This window comes from Sparus aurata, chromosome 23 (assembly GCF_900880675.1).
Source record: "Sparus aurata chromosome 23, fSpaAur1.1, whole genome shotgun sequence".
NCBI lineage: Eukaryota > Metazoa > Chordata > Actinopteri > Spariformes > Sparidae > Sparus > Sparus aurata.
In genome coordinates this window covers 10,571,321-10,592,749 of record NC_044209.1, presented here as the reverse complement: position 1 = coordinate 10,592,749, position 21,429 = coordinate 10,571,321, and the positions used below count along the sequence as shown (strand labels likewise).

General features: G+C 40.3%; 1 protein-coding gene across 4 annotated transcripts in view; it reads left to right on the top strand.

Moving 5' to 3' along the window:
• Nucleotides 1–21,429, top strand: part of clec16a (C-type lectin domain containing 16A) — a 46,559-nt gene that overhangs the window by 1,606 nt on the left and 23,524 nt on the right. The window contains exons 3-15 of one of the 4 annotated variants that reach the window (XM_030406686.1): nucleotides 1,030–1,163; nucleotides 1,958–2,106; nucleotides 3,683–3,788; nucleotides 7,540–7,545; nucleotides 10,574–10,697; nucleotides 11,226–11,385; nucleotides 12,322–12,372; nucleotides 13,004–13,120; nucleotides 16,415–16,760; nucleotides 18,487–18,598; nucleotides 18,714–18,814; nucleotides 19,635–19,754; nucleotides 20,694–20,803. In XM_030406686.1, coding sequence (XP_030262546.1) covers nucleotides 1,030–1,163; nucleotides 1,958–2,106; nucleotides 3,683–3,788; nucleotides 7,540–7,545; nucleotides 10,574–10,697; nucleotides 11,226–11,385; nucleotides 12,322–12,372; nucleotides 13,004–13,120; nucleotides 16,415–16,760; nucleotides 18,487–18,598; nucleotides 18,714–18,814; nucleotides 19,635–19,754; nucleotides 20,694–20,803 — 1,636 coding nt within the window. Of the gene's footprint in view, nucleotides 1–1,029; nucleotides 1,164–1,957; nucleotides 2,107–3,682; nucleotides 3,789–7,539; nucleotides 7,546–10,573; nucleotides 10,698–11,225; nucleotides 11,401–12,321; nucleotides 12,373–13,003; nucleotides 13,121–16,414; nucleotides 16,761–18,486; nucleotides 18,599–18,713; nucleotides 18,815–19,634; nucleotides 19,755–20,693; nucleotides 20,804–21,429 lie in introns of all 4 variants that reach the window. The other 3 variants (XM_030406687.1, XM_030406684.1, XM_030406685.1) reach the window with 3 other exon arrangements.

The window sequence follows — 21,429 nt, the reverse complement described above, 5'->3', positions numbered from 1 at the left end:
CTCTGCACAAAGTAGTAACAGTTTGACCTGAGAAGACTTTACATATTTGTTTTGTTTTTTGCCCCACAAAAAATTCAGTTGGGGGAAGTAAATGTTTGCATTTGCAAATTTATGTTCAGCTAAGCAGTTGGCTTACTGATAACCACTTGTCTGCGTGCGTTTTTATGTAATTAACATGGCATTAAATGCTGCAGGAGAATGTAGCTGTTTCCAGGGAGTCATGCTCATGAGACCATAGTGCTGTGTTATTTCTTTAATCATAAGCAGCTCTGCAGTTAGTGCTGCATGTCATCACCTCTGTCTTTCCACTTCGCCACCTCTGGCTTCATGGTTTGAAACAGGAAATGGCTTTTAAGAGCAAAAAAACCACAGACTTTGTTGAAAGTGCACTTGGTGCTATCAGGGAGATCTTAGAATAAACAAGGTCATGATTCATGAATGGTCACTCCTAATATCAAAGGCTAGTAGCTGTGCAGTATTTTGTAGTCATTGGCTTTAAAAAAGTAAAAAAAAAAGGTGTAAACTGAGATGCAGTGCTATTGCAACATTATGATAATGATCTATATTAAAAAACAACTTTCAGTTTTCATGTTGCAGTTTACTGGAGTGTTTTTTTCTAGATTCAATATTTACTGTGTGATAGTCGTGGTTGAACAGTCGAAAATCTCATCCAATGAACAGAAGCTTGAAATGAAAAAGTGTAAAAAAAAAAATTGTCAAAAGAGCAGTATGAGACAACAGGATATAGGTGTACTGAGCACACAAGTGATGGCAAAAGTGATACTTGCTTCTTTGTTTTTTTCATGACTAATTTTGTGACAGTGTAGATACAGACGGAAGAGAGAGAACCACGAGTATAAATGCAACAATAGAAGGACTCAAATGAGGATATATGTATGCATCTTAACCACTAGTCAACCAGGATGCTGCAAAAGAGATAGTCTTCTTTTTGACAGTTATATTTCAAAATGAAGTCATCATGAATTGCGTCCCGTTTGGGTTAATGTGTACACTCCTATATGTGTTCAGCTTCTTCCTGGAAAAGAACATGTTTGCCTTCTTCCTGAACATCCTGCGTCAGAAGTCAGGGCGCTATGTGTGTGTCCAGCTCCTCCAGACCCTCAACATACTGTTTGAGAACATCAGCCATGAGACTTCCCTGTGTAAGTATTTGAACCAGCATTGGTCAAAAAAAAGAGAAAAAGTGGAAACAAATCTTCAAAATGTCTGGCTTGCGGTGTGAATAATTCTCTTCCATTATACTGAAAGAGGTTTCTTTTATGTATTACAATATTAACATTTTACATCCTACTGTGTAATTCTATCAAGGCTAGAACTAGTGTTTTATTTATTTAATTATTAAGATAAATTAAGACAAAATACAAATGCTAAATAGATGCTGAAAATACTTTTGTCTAGATTAAAAGTGAAAAGTCAAGTATGTCTTTTTGCAGGAGTGTTGTGTTTGATTGCCCTAAAATGTACAGTGTGTAGATGTGCACTCATCGTTTGATGTGTTTCATAGGCTACACAGTGAAAGGCGTGTTGCACTGCCTTTCTTTGCAGAAACATACAATGCATTAGCAACCTGCTGCATTTTTTGTTGTTGCTAGGCAACCAAAGACTTGGCAGATTATATACTGTCATTTATACAAGTTTGCATTTCGTTAAATTGTACTTGTTGAAAATGACAGATGCATTGTTTCTACAGGGGATCCTTTCTCATGTTCACTGTTCACACAGGATTAGTCGAACCGCACTGATCTGATGATATTAGAGCAAGATTGAATGTGGTGCAGTGAAGCTGTCCACTTTCAGCTTGAGGCGCTTAGTGTGCTCTTCTACTCTCACTTTGCTAATAGTTTGTAAATAGAGAGATTGTCAGCAGTTCACAGTACGCCATCTACTTGAAGCATTTGCTGTGTGAAAAAGCTGATCAAGTCTCTCCTCTTCTCAGATTACCTGTTATCGAACAACCACGTGAACTCTATCATCGTTCACAAGTTTGACTTCTCAGACGAGGAGATTATGGCCTACTATATCTCCTTCCTCAAGACCCTTTCACTCAAACTCAACAACCATACTGTGCACTTCTTCTACAATGAGGTGAGGCCATGGCTAGATGGGGGAAGTAGAAGGTGTAGAGAGGGAATGAAAGAGATGTCGGACGTGTAGGATCTGTAATTTGCAGTCAACCATCTGCACCATCGTGAACTCTTCTGCCAGACAAAGAGGAAGGAAGGAAGATGAGAGGCTTTAATTTGCATTTTGAGCAAGTCGACCTCTGTTTGTACATATCCATCCACTAACCACACACAGCAGCTTCCTGTGTAGATGGATTGATTTTGCCAATCTTGTCCACAAGTAATCCTCTTCACTAGCTTATTCAAACTCATAAAGTCAGGGTTACCTTAATTTAAGCATAAGTTTCATTTATTACAGTTATGGTAGATGTATTTTTTACAAGATGTGTGTGTGTGTGTGTGTGTGTGTGTGTGTGTGCGCGCGCGCGCGTGCGTGTGTTAATCTCTGATGTTGTTGTTGTTAACTCATTATTTCAGCAGTATCTGTAGTTCTTCCATTGGCCTGTGTGTGCTGGGGAAAGTTATTGGTGTACTGTTGATGGTAGCTTCACCCCTGAAGCCAAAACCAGACCCAGTGTGTAGATCTGAGAGTATATTTGTGTGTTTATATTACCCATAATAGAAAAAGTTTTATTTTCCTTTACTTGATGTTTTTTGTTTTAGCTAAAGAAATGTTTCATTTTGTAATTTTTTCAAATTGTATTTATATAAGTATTTAAAATGCAGAAGAATTAAATTGCAATCAGTGTTGTTTACTATTTATCATTTAACTCTCATGTCATTTATTATGCTTCAGTCATTGATCTATAGTTTATTCCCACTAGAGAGCGCTGTTGGATAGCAGATTACTTAAGCCTCTTCTGTTCCTGTCAGATCTACACAGGTTCTTGGTTTGGGTTTGGTGTCAGGGCCAGGTTTCTTCATTTGCTGTGACCTCTGGGTGACCGTTTTTTTCTCTCTGACCCTCAACTGTGATTGACTGGAGGTCGCAGCGACTGAGGAATGTACAAGTAGAGGATCAGGACCTGGCACAGAGAGAGACGACTGAAAGGCGCAGAGCTGATCTGTTAATACATGTTGACCATAGTTCAGCTTGGTCTGTTTGAGACTCCTGTTCAAATCAAAAGCTTACATTGTGTTATTTTGCTTTATGTTAACCTTTTCAGATGAGGTGCACCCTCTACAAGTCAGCAACAAAATAGGCTCACTTATCTATCCAATATAATATCCAGACTGACTGTACAGTAAAAGACATTTTTCACAAATTCTGCACGATTGGAGTTGGTCCACAAGGTTACTCATTATTTCTTTACTGAAGACTGAGAAATTTTACATTCATGTTGTTGCTGTGTAATCTGTAAGTTTGACTTTTGTCTATTTGCACGGCCTGTTTGGTAAAAAGATCACTAGTCAGACTTGTACTTGACATTTGTAGAACATTTTCTCAGATAACATGATATCAAAATGCACCACTGCTCAGGATTTCTGTCTCCACTAGCTGCTTTCTCTCTCTCTCTGTGGCCGTATGTGGCCTGAGCGCGACGGTGCAGTGCCTTACCTTGCTCACCGGCGCCCCCCTCTCTGTCTCCCACACACAGCACACTAATGACTTTGCCCTGTACACCGAGGCCATTAAGTTTTTCAACCACCCTGAAAGCATGGTCCGCATCGCAGTCCGCACCATCACACTCAACGTCTACAAAGGTGAGTGCCAATAACAGGCATGCGCATATGCTAACCATACACGCATACACACACACACACACACACATACACATACACCCATACAAACACGGGATGCTGGGACTGCCTACCGCCTTTCTTTGTACTTCTCCCTCCTTGCTGCTGCTTCTGGTGCATGAGCATGACTAACAGGTAATGCTGAAAAAACACACACGGATAAAAGAGATTGATCATCCTTTTAGTTTAAAAGCGTGTCTCTCTGGAGGTGTGATGTAGTCCAAATAACACTTTTTAAGACATCATTTACCACTTTCCTTAATACAAGTTTGTCCTTAGGTCTTGCAACTAAAGTAGGTCTACTACATCAAACAGTCCCATCCAATTTGAGTGCCCTATTCTGAAAGTAATACCATCTGCCATTTGGCACATCTCCTTCAGTGATATCCCAGACAGCAGATCTACAACACAGAATAGAAAAATGTAGTAACTATTTGCTGTGAACCTGACAGATAAAAACCATTTGCCTCCATCAGCTGCAATGTCAGAATTGTATAAGGGTATATGAGAAAATATGTAATCATACATCATGATTCCAGCGAGCATGGCTCTATGTCATGTCTGCAACATGGTTTTGTTCCATCCTCTAAGTGGCTTCATACCCCATCTGAAGCTGGTTTTGCTGACTTTCTCAGATTTTGCCTATATGGTTATATTTATCTATGTACCTTTACCATGTGTTAGTTAAGGTCCATTTCTATATTAGTCTTTTCTAATGACCAGGGAGTCTGCACAAATGGTGTTTAATTATGCCATTCCTGTGTCTGACTTCCTGTCTGACTCTGTGCAGCTGGACACGGCTTCCATCCAAAATATACTAAGAACTCATTTTGAGCAGAGAGGTGTTTCTGGGATGGTATTTGTTGTTCAAACAAGCCACTTTGTGCTGATTGTTGGTTAAAGCGGTGTTTTTCAGTTCTGTTCCTTGGAGCCCCTCTAGGTGTTTCCCTGCTCCAACACACTTGATTCAGATGATCAGCTCGTCATCAAGCTCTGCTGAAGCCTTATAATGACCCCTTCATTTGAATCAGGTGTGTTGGGGGCAAGAAGAAAGATTGAAAGGACAGAAGGCCCCCCAAGGAACCTGAAAAAGAAGGAAGGGTCATTATGTCACTGAATCTTGCTTTGGTGCTAGAATTTGTTAACAGCTGTTATGTGTTTAAATCTATTAGGGATGGATGGAGAAACGCACTCAAACCCAGCATATCAACATACTTGTTATGATGAAGAAATGCCTCAAAGTACACATTTCAGAGAGTAGGTTAATGGTTGATTTTCTTTCTTTTTCGTCAGCATGATGTTTATTCCTTGACTTTGTGTAGGAAAGGCTCCTGTTCGCAGTCTAAGTGCAGTCTCATCAGCTATAATCAGTCAGACCGGCTCTTTTCGATCACAGTATTGTCAGCCCTGTCAATCATTTGGGAGAAAATAAATCAGTTTTTTACCTACTTTCTGAGGTGTTTTATTTCATTTTCTGGAAGCATTTTTTCATCAGAAGAATTACAACGTAGATGCTAACAGGTTATAGGGTGTTTCTCCACATATCTCCCATAGACTTAAATCCAGTTGTCACCACAGTCTCGAAACAAAGCAAGATTCTGTGACTTTCATTTCATTTATTTATTTAAAGGATTAAGGATTTCATTTATTTAGACAGACCACCATGGGTTACAGGACAGCTACAGTAATACATAGCAACAGACAAACATGCATTCAGATTAAATACTAGCAAAGATGTTCACATTTTTGATTGCTTTATGAACCTTCCTTTTTTGTTAGGTTCCCCAGGAACGGGATTGAAAAAACACTGTGGATTTATTCCCTGCTCTCAAATTATGACTCAAACGATAACTTCCGTTTTTTGTTGCCTCAGTAACATCAGCTGTTGCATAACTCTAATATTTGCCCTCTGCTTTGTTTCTATTGCAACAAGCCAATTGTGATGTGCACTGCGAGCAGTCAAAATCCCATTCAGCCAGCGTTCACCATGAAAAATTACTAACATTTACATTTGTATAGAAGGTAGCTGGTTGGAGATACTGTAATTTTACCCATAATTCCTGCTTTTAGATTTGCACAATGACAGCTGTAATCAGTTAATTGTCTTATTAGCTTCTTGTATTAATCTTTACAACCCCTGTGAAGTCAATGTCATGCTTTACTTTTATACCTAAGATGATACCTATTTATAAAAGAACATAACATAAATATCATATTTTTTAAAAATTTAAAGAAAGGATTTATATTAAGAATGTAAAATAACAAAATAACAAAAAACAAAATAACAAAATGAGTGTTGTGTTTTGACTTAGTGTACCTGAGACAGCAGCTAAAAAGGGTCAGAGTTGAAATAATCTGAACTTTGCGTGTCTGCAGTGCCTCACTGAGCTCACATGCACATATATAGGTGTAAAATATAAAGTCCACTCTTCCCAGCATGCAGACCCCCCAACCAAAGATCAACTGTGCATTAGCACTGCACCTTTTCAAAATAAATATCTTTCAGCTGCAGGATTAGCACAGCAGTGTTGCTGTGAGCCTGTAAACAACAGGATTTCTCTAAAGGCTGTGTTACTTTCTGCACTGCGCTCCATCAGCCTCTGCTTCTCCTTCCTTCTGTCTCTCTCTGGGCTCCTCAGGGCTCAGAGCTTATTGCTGTCAATCCGGGGAAATCGGGTGTTACTTTAAGCGGGATGGCTTTTCTCCACATATCATGCTTCTCTTCACTATACGTAACATCGCCTCAACATAAAATCACTGCAGCCTATCAACTATTGCATCTTGTCTGTCTCAGTACTTTCTTGTCTAGTCCTGCATGTACGCTTTGCACCGTACAAATTCGTCCATGAAGTGTTGATTCTGTAACTCCAAACAGTGACGTCATTACAGTTAGTTCAGCTGACTTTAACCACAGTAGAAGTACAAGTGGAATAATCTAGTAGTGTGGGAATGCATCATTGATGGGCTGGCCATGTGCTGTTCTATAGTGGGGAATCTTTCAAAGAAGGAAGCATCAACTTAACACTGCAACTTTGACTGTGTAATGCAAAATATTCATTTCATTGGGATTTCTCGCTGTGAAAGCTGATGCTTATGCTGTTTAAACTGCTTCACATCTTTCTCAAATGTAGTCACTTTAAAAATTAACCTACGACTTAAATACCTGCAGTGTCACAACAATGAAAATGTTAGGTCAGGATGTTGCAATGAAAACTTTATTTAGCATCATAATGTTGAACATGTCACTGTATGATGCTTCCTGCTGATTCCTTGGGTCATACACTGCAACAAATGACAACCTGGAAAAGGATTTTAGCGAGCATCAAGAATAATTAAGCTAGCAAAGATATTTTGGTCAAATAATGTTATTTTTTATATTATGTTTTGATAATTCAGCATGTTTCTGAGAAAGCTGCTTGTTTCAGTTTTCTCATGTTGATGTATTATACAAATCCTGAAAATAAGTTTTTAAAATGTTGCAGTAAGATATAAAGTCCTTTGCCGGATGGGCCATTGTTTGCAGTTTATTTGTTAAGATATCTGTGGGGTCCCTCCCAGCCTCCACCCCTCCACAGCCGCCCCTTTACTCACATTAACCCTGTGTCTGTTTCCCCTTCTCCCTCCTCCTCTTCAACAACCACTCCTCCTCTTCCTCTCCTTGTCTCTCTCCTCCTCTCCCTCCTCCCCTCTACGCGCCCCATCTGCCTAACTCCAGTTTCATGTAAGTTGGTTCCATTCATTCAGTCTTTTTCTCAGGGCTGGGTATCCTAGAAACATTTCCTTATACTGTTACCAATTGTTCATGCAGTACATTGATGCAGATACAATTCTAAAGTGTTAAACTTGCCTATAAACCAGTCACTGTTTTGTTGTTTTTTAGTACGGTTGCTTTAAATGTGACACTTCTCTTACGATACTGATTTTAATACCTCACACTCTTTACAAACACTGAGCTAAAATGACTAACTATCACAAATCACATTACTCCTCAGTGTTTGTTGATACCCAGCCCTATATACTGGTGTATCTGTTATAAATGTACTGGTATGAATATCCTTGCAGGTCTTCTTCTTGTAAACCATTCTGTACCATCCACCTACATACATGTAGAAAAACCTGCAAGCTTTTTAATTTTTTCTCAGGTTAATTGTTCCACAGACTTAATTTCAACTGAGCCCCCACATGGTGCTTGTTGTTTTGGTGATGGGTTTGACAGTTTGGCTCACTGTTAAGTTAAGATATCCCCCTGATTTAACGACTCAGTTAATTACCTAATGGACTAAGCTGGAATGATACTGTGACTCTGAGCAGTGGCAGCTTGTGATTTGTCTGTTTGTTTAATGCTGTTATATAATTGATTCATTTGATGTGGCTGCTCATTCACAACCTGTCACAGTTTGCCCTGTGTGGATTGGCATCGTGAAAATTTCTATGAGCCTTGATTTACATTCTGTGTGAGAAAGTGGAAATACACCAGGGGTACTGTTCACATTTTGAAGTGTTTTATAACTGACAAAGGTATTGTCTTTCATAATCAATAGATGTTGTCAAAATTTAACATCTACATTACCCTTAATGCAGCTAAAGCACAGACAGATTGGTCAGAGATACATATATATATACAGTTGTGGTCAAAAGTTTACATACACTTGTAAAGGACATAATGTCATGGCTGTCTTGAGTTTCCAATGATTTCTACAACTCTTATTTTTTTGTGATAGAGTGATTGGAGCACATACTTGTTTGTCACAAAAAACATTCATGAAGTTTGGTTCTTTTATGAATTTATTATGGGTCTACTGAAAATGTGACCAAATCTGCTGGGTCAAAACTATACATACAGTAATGTTAATATTTGGTTACATGTCCCTTGGCAAGTTTCACTGCAATAAGGCGCTTCTGGTAGCCATCCACAAGCTTCTGGCAAGCTTCTGGTTGAATTTTTGACCACTCCTCTTGACAAAATTGGTGCAGTTCAGCTAAATTTGTTGGTTTTCTGACATGGACTTGTTTCTTCAGCATTGTCCACAAGTTCTCAATGGGGTTTAAGTCAGGACTTTGGGAAGGCCATTCTAAAACCTTAATTCTAGCCTGATTTAGCCATTCCTTTACCACTTTTGACGTGTGTTTGGGGTCATTGTCCTGTTGGAACACCCAACTGCGCCCAAGACCCAACCTTCGGGCTGATGATTTTAGGTTGTCCTGAAGAATTTGGAGGTAATCCTCCTTTTTCATTGTCCCATTTACTCTCTGTAAAGCACCAGTTCCATTGGCAGCAAAACAGGCCCAGAACATAATACTACCACCACCATGCTTGACGGTAGGCATGGTGTTCCTGGGATTAAAGGCCTCACCTTTTCTCCTCCAAACATATTGCTGGGTATTGTGGCCAAACAGCTCAATTTTTGTTTCATCTGACCACAGAACTTTCCTCCAGAAGGTCTTATCTTTGTCCATGTGATCAGCAGCAAACTTTAGACGAGCCTTAAGGTGTCGCTTCTGGAGCAAGGGCTTCCTTCTTGCATGGTAGCCTCTCAGTCCATGGCGATGCAAAACACGCTTGACTGTGGACACTGACACCTGTGTTCCAGCAGCTTCCAATTCATTGCAGACCTGCTTTTTGGTGGTTCTCGGTTGACTCTTGATCATCCTGACCAATTTTCTCTCTGCAGCAGGTAATAGCTTGCGTTTTCTTCCTGATCGTGGCAGTGACATAACTGTGCCATGCACTTTATACTTACGAACAATTGTCTGCACAGTTGCTCTTGGGACCTTAAGCTGCTTTGAAATGGCTCCAAGTGACTTTCCTGACTTGTTCAAGTCAGTGATTCGTTTTTTCAGATCTGTGCTGAGTTCCTTTGACTTTCCCATTGTAGCGTTTGTAACCGAGCCTAATGACTGCATCACATGAGCCTTCTTTAAATGGGCTCAGAGAAGTCAACAGGTGTCGTCAATCATAATCACTCACATGAAGTTAAGAGGCCATGCCATGAAGCTAATTTGATTTGATTGTAACTTTTCTACATCACCAAAATTGATAATGTATGTTGCTGTATGTATACTTTTGACCCAGCAGATTTGGTCACATTTTCAGTAGACCCATAATAAATTCATAAAAGAACCAAACTTCATGAATGTTTTTTGTGACAAACAAGTATGTGCTCCAATCACTCTATCACAAAAAAATAAGAGTTGTAGAAATTATTGGAAACTCAAGACAGCCATGACATTATGTCCTTTACAAGTGTATGTAAACTTTTGACCACAACTGTATATATAGTACAAAGTGGACCAAATTTGGCTCTGTTGTATCTTTTGTCTTGTCCTTCAGTAAGACGATGAACACAGGCTGAGATAACCAGTTTGGGTTAGACTGAGACTTGTATAATTACAGAGCAAGCGTCTCTCCTCTTTATGCCACTCCAGTAGTTCTCCCTCTCCACAATCCACAGTGGATTGGCTTTACCGATTCATCTTCCTAATTTGACTTAACTTGGTAATTGTGTTAATTTTTCTCTTAATTTAATGGTTTTGTGTTTATGGTCCGTTGTTTTTTCAAATCACATTAAACTGTCACATTCTGGCACACTGTGTGTATGTGTGTGTGTGTGTCTGTGTGTGTGTGTGTGTGTCTGTGTGTGTATGTGTGTGTGTGTGTATGTGTGTGTGTGTGTGTGTGTGTGTGTGTGTGTGTGTGTGTGTTTTGGGAACCCCGGTAACAAATCTGATCCTGCCCCTCTTCTCTCCAGTGGATAACCAGCACATGCTGCACTACATCCGAGACAAGACAGCAGTCCCGTATTTCAGCAACTTGGTCTGGTTTATTGGCAGCCATGTTATCGAACTGGATAAGTGTGTACAGACGGACGAAGAGTAAGTGCAATCTATGTTTGTGTTTCTGATTGTTATTGTCTTTGGCCTGTAGGGGTCATGCTTGTTGCAGGTTTGTAACTATTGTCCTGGTGCTACTTGGCGTAATGCATTGTATACATTGCATTATAATATATTTTAACTCATTCATTACATGATTTAAGCCTTTTAAGTGGCTTCCAAATTAAAAGATGTTCTGTTTTTCACTCCACACCATGGTCATATTATATATTTTGAATGTACACATACATCAAGATGCATGAGTGTAAATGCTGCTCCATTCCATGATTAAAAAAATAACATCTTGACAATGCTGCAACACAATTTAAAGAATCACCTAGTGCCAGTAATAGTAAGCTGGCAAGTCAAGCTTATAATGTTCAATGTGGTAAAAAGTTTTTTTATATATATGAAATTCAGTAGAATGGTTCACAGAAAAGCAAACCGTGACTTTGTCAGGAGTGAAGGTGTGACCACTACCGCTGCCTAAATAACAAGTCATTCTCTCGCCCTTTCTTTGATGTGCCCCAGACATAAGAACAGAGGGAAGTTAAGCGACCTGGTAGCGGAGCACCTTGACCACCTCCACTACCTGAACGATATCCTCATCATCAACTGTGAATTCCTAAATGATGTTCTGACCGACCACCTCCTCAACCGTCTGTTCCTGCCCCTCTATGTCTACTCTTTGGTCAGCCCCGAGACGGTACATCACCCTCAACCCCACGTCTAAATTAATTAGTTTTCACTGATGTTAAACAGTTCAAAGTTCAAACATGTAAAAGTTGCTTCCATTCATTTCATGACAAAATTTAAGGACATGACGTGTTATAACACAAACGCACAGAGGTGTTGTTCCATTGGCTAATGTGTTAAAGAATACATCAGAGAAACTGTGCATGTGAGTGTACTGTTTGATGGGGTTTTTCAGGGTTTCACTGATGAAACATTTATAGCCTGCAATTATTAATTTAGTCTTGATTATCTTATTCTTTATCTTTATTAGTAAATGCATTATTTAGTCTGTTAAATAAAAGACTGTTCAAACAAAAACAGGAAGACAAAAACTCCAAGATGTTCATTATGCAGTGATATACAAGAGACAAAATAAGCAAGTCCATGTGAGTGGTGTCATTTTTAAAAGCATTTTTCCCACTTTTTATTGGTTCACGATAATTTTAGTACACTATCAAAATCAGTTTGCATAGACTTGAAACTTCCTCAGCAGAATGAATGCACTAAAATGACACAAACATCCACACTGGTTTTTGTCAAAGCTACTTTTGTTTCCAAATGGTCTGTATTGTAGCATTAATAGTGATAAAATGGAGTGATCAACAAATCCTTCCTGATGATGCATTCATGTGCAGAAACGAAGGTCCGACGACAGAGCTCCACCATTCAAATTGAGCATGGTGTTGTATTCATTAACTTCTGTATGATGTTTGAAACTCAACAGGGACGACAAATGATAGCAATTTAGATATAATTAAAACTGAATATGATATGTAGCAAATGGTTTGGCTTCAACATGTATTACACTAGCCCTTCATGCGATCAATCTTACTAGGTGTGGAAATCCCATATGTGTGACTGTGACTGACCTTTAATTTTTCTGTGTTTTTAGTCTGAAGAGCGCAAGATCAACCCTCAAGTGTCCCTTTACCTGCTCTCTCAAGTAAGCGACGCACACACATACAGACAAACACAGAGATCAGACTCTGACATCACCAAAGCACAGCTGTATTTGAGTTGCATTGTTGGTAATAAACTGCCAGTCATTCTGCCCGATTATCATATCGATTAACCCCTCAAGAAATGTATTAGTCATGGAATATGAAATTATGCTTGAAGGTTAAAATGTTAGAATGAGTTTCAGCTTCATGTGGGATGTTTATAGATTTGTTTTCCCTTTGCTCTGTTTTACAGTATAAGGTAAACATTTCGAATGATCTCCTTTAGCTCGACAGAAATTCGGTGTATGCTGCTCAGTCTAATTTTTTTTTCATATTTGTCGAAACTGTAGGCTCACTCAATGTGTATAGAGGAAGACACTGATGTGATAGAGTTATGAACTCCTACCATATATAAAGTGGCACTCTGCAGTATTGGAGAGGAAATTTAAACCCAGAATTGTAATATTTAGAATATTAATGAGTTAATAATACAAACTCTAAACAAAGTAAAAGATGTAAAAAAAAAAAAAAAAAAAAATTTGGTTAATCTCTGAAACTCCATAGTGCACCTTTTAAAGGCATTTTTCCAACTCTGATCTCTTCCTCAATCACCTGTGTTGGTGTATTTTACAGGTTTTTCTGATCATCCACTATGAGCCAATGGTCAACGCCCTGGCCAACGTCATTCTCAACGGAGACCTGTCTGTGTTCACCCCTCAGACAGATTTACACAGCACGCTCAAGAGCACGGTAACACACACACACAGAAAAAACACACTGAGCACGCACTGTATGTAAATCAGAAGCGGGGTTGTGTTTGACATTAGCCCTGCTCACAGAGCACACACAGCAGAAGGTGTATTGTGTTACAATGTCACACTGGTTAACACATGCACACACACCTACACAAACACTGGAACTACTGCATAAAAACAAGAAATGCACAGAATCATTCTTACACCGACATAAATGCACACAGGTACACAAACGCACGCATACACCAGATTGCGCATTGTGATACAGAGTCACACAAGTACATATGCACGCAAAGACTTTAGTTCCAGAAGTGTGTGTAGGTGGTTATGAGATCGCGGGCTCATGGTTTTCTCCATGATTCACCCACATCAAGGCAGCAATATGCAAATGACCCACATTGTTTTTCTTCTTTACATGTTTCAATCTCTCTCTCTCTCCTTATTTCCGGCTCTTCTCCTGTCCAAGCCTTGGATTGAAATGTCCTGTCTGCTGTTCCTTCCGTGTTTGCGCCATCTTTCTCTCATCCTCTCTTTGTGTTTACATCTGTATCTTTATGTTGTTTCCCTTTCTCTTTATCTCTTTCTTTTCTATCTCCCCCTCGCCTCCCCCTCATCCTCCCCATCTGATTCCCCTCACATTTTCTACTTCCCTATTTCTTTTTTCCTGTGAGTTTCCCCCTCACCGCCTCCCTCTTTTTAATGTTGTGACCATCTGTTTGTAAAGCCAGGTGGGTGTTTTGAAGTAGTGAGTGTTTCTGAGAACCCTTGTGGTTATTCTCTGTGCTGTGTGTGTGTGTGTGTGTGTGTGTGTGTGTGTGTGTGTGTGTGTGTGTGTGTGTGTGTGTGTGTGTGTGTGTGTGTGTGTGTGTGTGTGTGTGTGTGTGTGTGTGTGTGTGTGTGTGTGCGCGCGCGCGTGCGTGCGTGCGTGCGTGTGCACGCGCTAGACCTGTGGCTGTTGTAAGAAGCAGCCTACCTTTTCAGTGAATGTGTGTTGAGGCGTGATGTCTTAACAGTGTTGGTCTACCACAACAGGAGGCAGCCAGACCCAAACTAGCACCTGCCAGCTTTTCATTCAGCATTGCCTTTCTCCGTCTAGTAGGCATTTCGTGTACTTTAAAAGTGCCACATGCTGTATTTTTACACGTGTTGCACTTTTCAAAAAGAAGCATTAGTAATGTCACTGTCATGTGGCTATTTCATGCAGATAATCCTGCTTATTCTTGCTGTTAGTGTCTGTGTTTCTGTTCTTCACTGTTTTGCCCACTGATCAGCCCATATCAGGAGCTCTGATGGCTCAGCTTCCCCAAAGGCACAAGAATTCAGCAGGCAACTTAAAAGTCAACTAAGGGTTTCTTACTCTGAAAGTTGCTAATTCAACGGGTGTCATTTCCTTGCCTCGTCCTGCAGTGACGTTGTGTGTCTTTTTGTCCTGGTTCTTTGCTTGAGTGTGTTCCTGTAGTTCCATTCCGCAGTTTGCAGGCTCATAGGACACCTGTGTTTTTGCACAATGATTTCTTGTGGAAAACTCTGACGACAATTCCTGATGATGGATACGAGAAAATAAGAAGCTGCTCAGAAACCCTCTTTTACATGCATGTTGGATCATGGCCACATCAGACAGGACTGCTGTCATGTTATTGTTTGATTTTTTTGCAGATGAAATACCAGACAGACGAGGGCTGTGTTTTCTGCGCAGGTGGTCGAATGGTACTTCCTGTTTGTGTGTGATGTGGCAGGAAATTTGGTCACATGACGGAACACTGACAGAGCTGGCTCACCTAACCCAAATCTCTTTCCTGGAATAAGTTTTTTTTTCTCTCTCTCTCTCTCCTTCTCTTTTGTGTGTAAGCAGATTTACTTGCAAGTGCACCAGTTAGATTAGTTATTTGCATATCTCTATACATCTAACCTTTTTTTTTTCCTCTAAAACACATGCAGCTGTTTGAGCTGTGTGCTTTTATACCCTCGACCTGGAAATGGTGCCCTGTTTTGAAGTGCTTCTAGGTGTGTTCATGTCGGGTTTTGCTTGTGTGTGCGTGTGTGTGTGTGTGTGCCTGCGTGTGTGCACACGCTCCGTGACCTCCATTGATTTCTCAGCATAGGCTCAGAGTGTGAGCGGTTTACCAGAACATAGTCAGCTAACAGGTGCAAAACACACACACACACACACACACACACACACACACACACACACACATACAAACACACACACACACACAAGAGATACAAGTCTGTGGTTTTATGCCTGATATACATGCTATATTTTAGTAGAAACTGCTGTACAATCCTAAATGCACAGATGTACCAAGTATACAGATAGAAAATACTTACATCAGTGTTTTTAGAAGTGTGTCTGGTAACAGGAAGCATAAAAAAAGACATCTCTGTATTATTTAGCATAATAAAGCTAAAAGTCTTCAGCTTCAGGGTAAAAAAAACGCATTCTAATCTTTGCCAAACAAATATTTGTTTTCAGTCTGATCACCACAATTAGTAGTAGTACTAATTTTATTTTATGATTAGTCAGTTTTACTGTAAGCCACTGTTCAAATCTTGGCTCACCACCTTATCATTTACCAGCTGTTTCCTGTGTGGTATCAGCATTTTGTGCGAGTTCTGGTGTTATTTATGTGTGAGAAGTTTGTTTCTTGGAATTCCAGTATGGCTTCTATGACCTCAAAGCCAGAAATCGTGTGTGTGTGTGCGTGCGTGTATGCGTGCGTGCGTGTGTGTGTGTGTCAAGTGGTCATTTTCTCCTCTTTGCTGATAGAGGTTATCTGGGAGGAAGTGGCTTGTGTGTCTTTAACGGACTTTGATCGAAGAGATGCGGGAAGGATTTACTGTAAGGGCTCTGTGTTTGTGTGCATGTGTGAGAAGATCTAGGCACATCAGTACATCTGTTGTGCAAGGTTGTTTTTGAGTGTGTGTTCTAATGCATGTTCATGCGCCTCTGTTTTTTGCATGCGCATCTAACAGTAAATGGTCACAGTGATATGGTTTTCGGGAAACAGGGCAGTTGGTTTCCTCTAAGTGTCCTGTCGTTTAAATGTTTTTTTGGCTGTTTCTCAATGGTTTTGAACTGTTTGTAGTCAGCACAGACCGGTATCAACCAACCAACCAACAGCAGCTACGCTTTGTGTTAGCACAGAACAGCTTTGAAAGCACAAGATAACAAACTACGTACATGATTTTATGATCACCATCAAGGATTTCAAAAAAGCTGATGAAATAACTGCACTGTAATCATCAACATCTGTCTCACACTCTCACCCCTCTGATTCCTCCCCAGGCCAGTGCAGGAGGTGTGCGTCGGTTCACCAAGCCCCCGGAGTCCCTGGAGCGCTCCCTGGAGCTGTCCCGCCACCGCGGCCGCAAGAGGACACAGAAGAGGCCAAACTACAAAAACCTGGGCGAGGAGGAGGACGACGAAAGGGCTGGGGCAGGGGGAGGAGGCAGCGGAGGAGGAGGAGGAGGAGGAGGAGGAGGAGAGGAGGGCTGGGACGACGATAGCGGCAGAGGAGGAGAGAGGGAGGGAGGCCGAGAGAGGGAGAAGGGAAAAGGTACAGAGGGAGTAGGAGGAGGAGGAGGTGGTGGGAGTTCTAAGGGAAGCAGAGCGAGTGGGGAGACGGCGGAAGGTGAGTGTGTGTCTCGCTGGACCTTGTACAGTAAAGGACTGTGTTTGTGAGTGTTTCCTTACTCCCATCAATCGGACACAGTGTCTCATGATGCACCCTGGTTACCCAACAACCACCACAGCAGCTGCCCTCGTCTCCAAACAGAAAAGAGAGAGAGACTGAGCAGCGTAACCTTTACTGTAAATGTGCCCTTAATTTAATGTGCACATAACTGCTACAGTCATCTCCATGCATTTACTCAAATTCAGATTAAAATGTGCAGCCTCTTAAGCACTCAAGTTATAAGGTAATTCCTGTATTTTTTAACCTGGACTTTATATATTGTTTTCGTATTTTGGTGTCTTAATGACCAATAGGTACAGAAGGTTTTGGGGTTGATCCCGTAGATTGCCTCAGCCAGCAGCCAGGAATGGAGCAGTGATGGCTGCAATGTATCTGCACTCATACATCCACTTGTAAAGTGCTTGTTTTTGCAGACAGTCTCATGTTTTTATTCTTAGTATCAGACAACATTATGGAAATGATTCATACAAAGATAAACCTTTTTGTTCAAGAGTAAGATCATTTTTGTTGAACTAGAAACAGCTGTTATACTGCTCTGTCTTAAGACACCAGACTCCACTGACAAAAACAGTCATTTTAGCTCGCAGCACACAGGAGTTGCTTGTTTGATCATTTAGTTTGTTTGTATTACTGTGTGGTCTTAGTCATTAGAGGGATATTTAAGAGCTGTCCTAATTCCAAAACTTTCTGCACCTGTAAGTCATTTAAACGCCAAAATGAGTAAAATAAGGCCCAGGTTTAAAATCACCAGAATGACCTTTTAATGCCTCTTGATTCCAGAAAAGTGTTAATAGCAACAGATGTCAAAGAACAAAAGAGGGCTCAAAGCTGAGACTAAAAATACGATCTTTGGCTAGTTTTGAGATGAGGCCTCTGTCTTTCTGCTGCTTCCCCTGTTTGGCACCTCTGGTCACATGTCCAACACAGTCTCCATGGCAGCGGCCTGTCCATTTCCACGGTGACACACCATCCATCCTATGCTCCTCACCTCTCCGCCTGTCTCTCACTCCTGCTCTGTGTGTGTGTGTGTGTGTGTGAAATCTAAATGTCTGACCATCTCACTCATCTGAACTGTTTCCTTCTCTACTTTGACTGAATCGACTCTTTTTGCAGGGAGTCTTTGTGCAGGGCTACAGCATGGGGTGTAAAACTAATGGCATCGTGGGCTGCAGAGAAACCGTTTCAAAATGACACATGAACCTTTTGGGGCAGAAAAACAACACCAACCCTATTTAAGTGATTGATAAGAGCAGTGCTAAAAGGAGAAACTTCTTGAAGAATACATGGTAACTTAAGTGACATGCTGTACCGCATTGGCTGTAATGTATCTTGTATTTGATGTGTTTCGAACAAACGGTACATTTTATGCATTGAAAAATACAAATGTTGTTTTCTAATCAATTTGAAGAAGGAAAGATTGGCCCACCTCTCCTGCTTTAACGCATTTCATTGTTTCTTTGAACCACACAAGTGTGAGAAGGAAGCATGTCAGAATGTACATTCATGATCACTGGTGACATTTTTCTGATAGCTATGCTGTGTGTTTGTGTTTAGGCTGTGTGACGTGAATGTGATTCTTATGCACTGAAAATAGAAATGTCACGTTGATGGACATTTATGTAGGTAAGCAAAAAAGAATGTGTGTGTGTGTGTGCGCACACAGAGATAGAGATGGTGGTGATGGAGAAGTGTAAGGTGTCCGAGCTAACTGAGCAGAACATCACTGATGAGGAGAAGACTGCTGCAGCCACCAGAACACACACACAGAGGAGCAGGTACATGCACACCCATATCTCAACAGACTGGAGCGTTATTAGATTGGTCTAGAATTGGAAATAATGAATTAAAGAGGACGTGTCTATGGACTAATGATGTACTGTCTCTCTGCAGGCCGTTCTTAGACATGGTGTACAGTGCTCTCGACTGCACCACCGATGACTACCATGCACTGTTTGTCCTCTGTCTGCTTTATGCTGTCTCACACAGCAAAGGTTGGCCTTCCTCTCATTCATTTGGTTGCTGTAGCTCATTGTAGATACACAAGGTAAATTAAAATCAGCGGTACCCATACTGGAGGTAGAGACTGTGCACATTTCCAAAAACACTTCAGACAGAATGCTCTTGAATTCCTAATTCACATCTGAACAAATGTGTTCCAATGTATTTTCAATTGCCAGTTATTTAGGTTCACCAAGCTAAAGATAATTCGGAACATACAAGAGTCCTGCAAGAAATCCAACCTCCACAAAGGTGATAATGTTCAGTGTTTGTCAAAAGTGTTTAACTTGTTGGAGGATATGGTTTCTTGTATCGCTGAATTGTATTTCCTTATACAGAGGAGGGTTATCTATTATTTTGCCCACATGATAAACATACAAAACACTGTTCACACACTGTAGCTCCAGGAAGCTGTTTTCACCTTTTATTGATCAGGGACCTGCGCTCAATGATAATTAGATGTTCGTGCCTACTATGCATTATTAATCATTTTGTCCACCCCTTTTTTATCAGTAAGAGCAGGCTTAATAACAGAAAATAACTCTATAATGCTCTATAATAAGTGCAAAGTTATCATGATCCATAGAATCCCAATGGCCACATTTGATAGTAAATGTATAATAGTGTGTGGTTCCTTAACTGTTGGTTGGACAAAAAAAGCTATTTGAAATCTTCACTGAAATCTTTTCTTTTTTTTAATTTACAACTTTTTATAGATTAAATAATCAGTTGATTAATCATTAAAATAATCAGCAGATTAATTGATTCAGAAATCATCATTCACCTCTCTCCTGTCTGTTGACCTGTCTGTAGGTATAAACCGAGATCTTCTGGAACGTCTGCAGTTGCCAGTTCCCGACCAGGAGAAGAGCTCTTACAGCCTGGTGCTGGCAGAGAGACTGATCAGAGTTATGAGCCAGGCAGCACAGCCAGGTAACACACACATAGACACTAGGGCTGTAGCAATACACTAATCTCACGATACGATACGATATACGATATTCAGCTCACGATATGATATATATCACGATATTCAGCCAACGATACGATTCGATACGATTCGATACACTTACATCATTTTCTGAAAGATTTTAAAAGGGACAGTGTGATTTTGGTGACACCTTGTGAGTGAATACGACAATAAAACCATTGAATTAATTGTAGGGCTGGGTATCACCAGGTACCTCGCGATACAATACCATCACAATATTTTGCTCTTGATAACGATAATATCACGATACAGCGATTCTGCGATAATCGACATATTGCAAGAAATTTCATCCACGATACATCACGATATCTGTGTCACTGAAGAAATTCAGAATTTATTGACTGCACTGAATCCATTTCGCAGGAATTACAAAACATTGTCAATCAATTTCACATGAATGACAGCCAAGTAAACAAAGAGTATATTGCACAGTGTCTCTTCTTAACACACACACTGACTACAACTATCATTAAATATCTATATGTGTGGGTTTCAGAGCTACTTAAACCATTTTTAAAATTTTATTTGGTTGTATACCTATGTTTGAATAAAGATAAAGCTGTCCTCTGAAGAGGGGTGGTGGTGGGCCAAAAAAAAAAATATATTATTATTATTATTTTTTTTTTTTTACATTTTTAAATATCGATATTTGGCACCAGTATATCGATAACGTACCTCAAGACGAAATATCGCGATATATTGTAGTATCGATATTTTGGCACACCCCTAAGTGACACTCCATCAGCTGTCCTTGATCATAACAATAACAGGCCCTGGTCGAATTCCAGTTTGAAAGAGTGCCAGTCTTTTTCATCTGAGATGATGTACATGTACATGTCCTCATTTCTTATTAATGTTTCTTCTCTCGTGTGTGTGCGCAGATGGAAAAGTGCGTCTAGCTACACTGGAGCTGAGCTGCCTGTTGTTAAAGCAGTCAGTGCTGTCTGGAAACCACTGTATAATCAAAGACGTTCATCTGGCCTGCCTGGAGGTACAGCACACACAAATATGTACATGCTACTCTCATAGAACATATATCAACATATCACACACACCCAAGGAGTTCCAGGGATCCGAGGGTCAGAGCAGAGCAGTAGAAACAACTCATACTATATAATTGATTTCACAACTTCGTCAGAATCCGTAGCTGCAGTTTCTCGATGAGTACTAAATTGTGGTTATGAACAAGGCGTGTTTGAGCACATTATTAATGATCGATGGTTTAGGAATGATGATAAGTGGGATCATCCCTTTCCTCCTCTTCCTTTTAAGTGTCTAGACCTTACATCACACCCCCTTAACTGTGATCACCTCCTCATTCACTCCCTCTCCCTCCTGCTCCCCAGTTCTTCTGGGAAGTGTTTGACTTCCTCTGTACTCACTTCAGGGTATTCCTCCTTGCCTCGCCGTCTTTTCTTCTTCTTTTTATTCTTCACTTAGAAGAAGTAGTTGTCCTACTGTTTGACTGTGATTTTTTTTTTCTTTTGTTCAAGATCAATCAAATTTTATTTGTATAGCCCTTTACAATAGCCAGACGGTACCCAAAGTGCTCTACATGAAAGCAATAAAATAATACATAAAAACAATACATAAAAACACAAGAAAGTGCTACAGTGC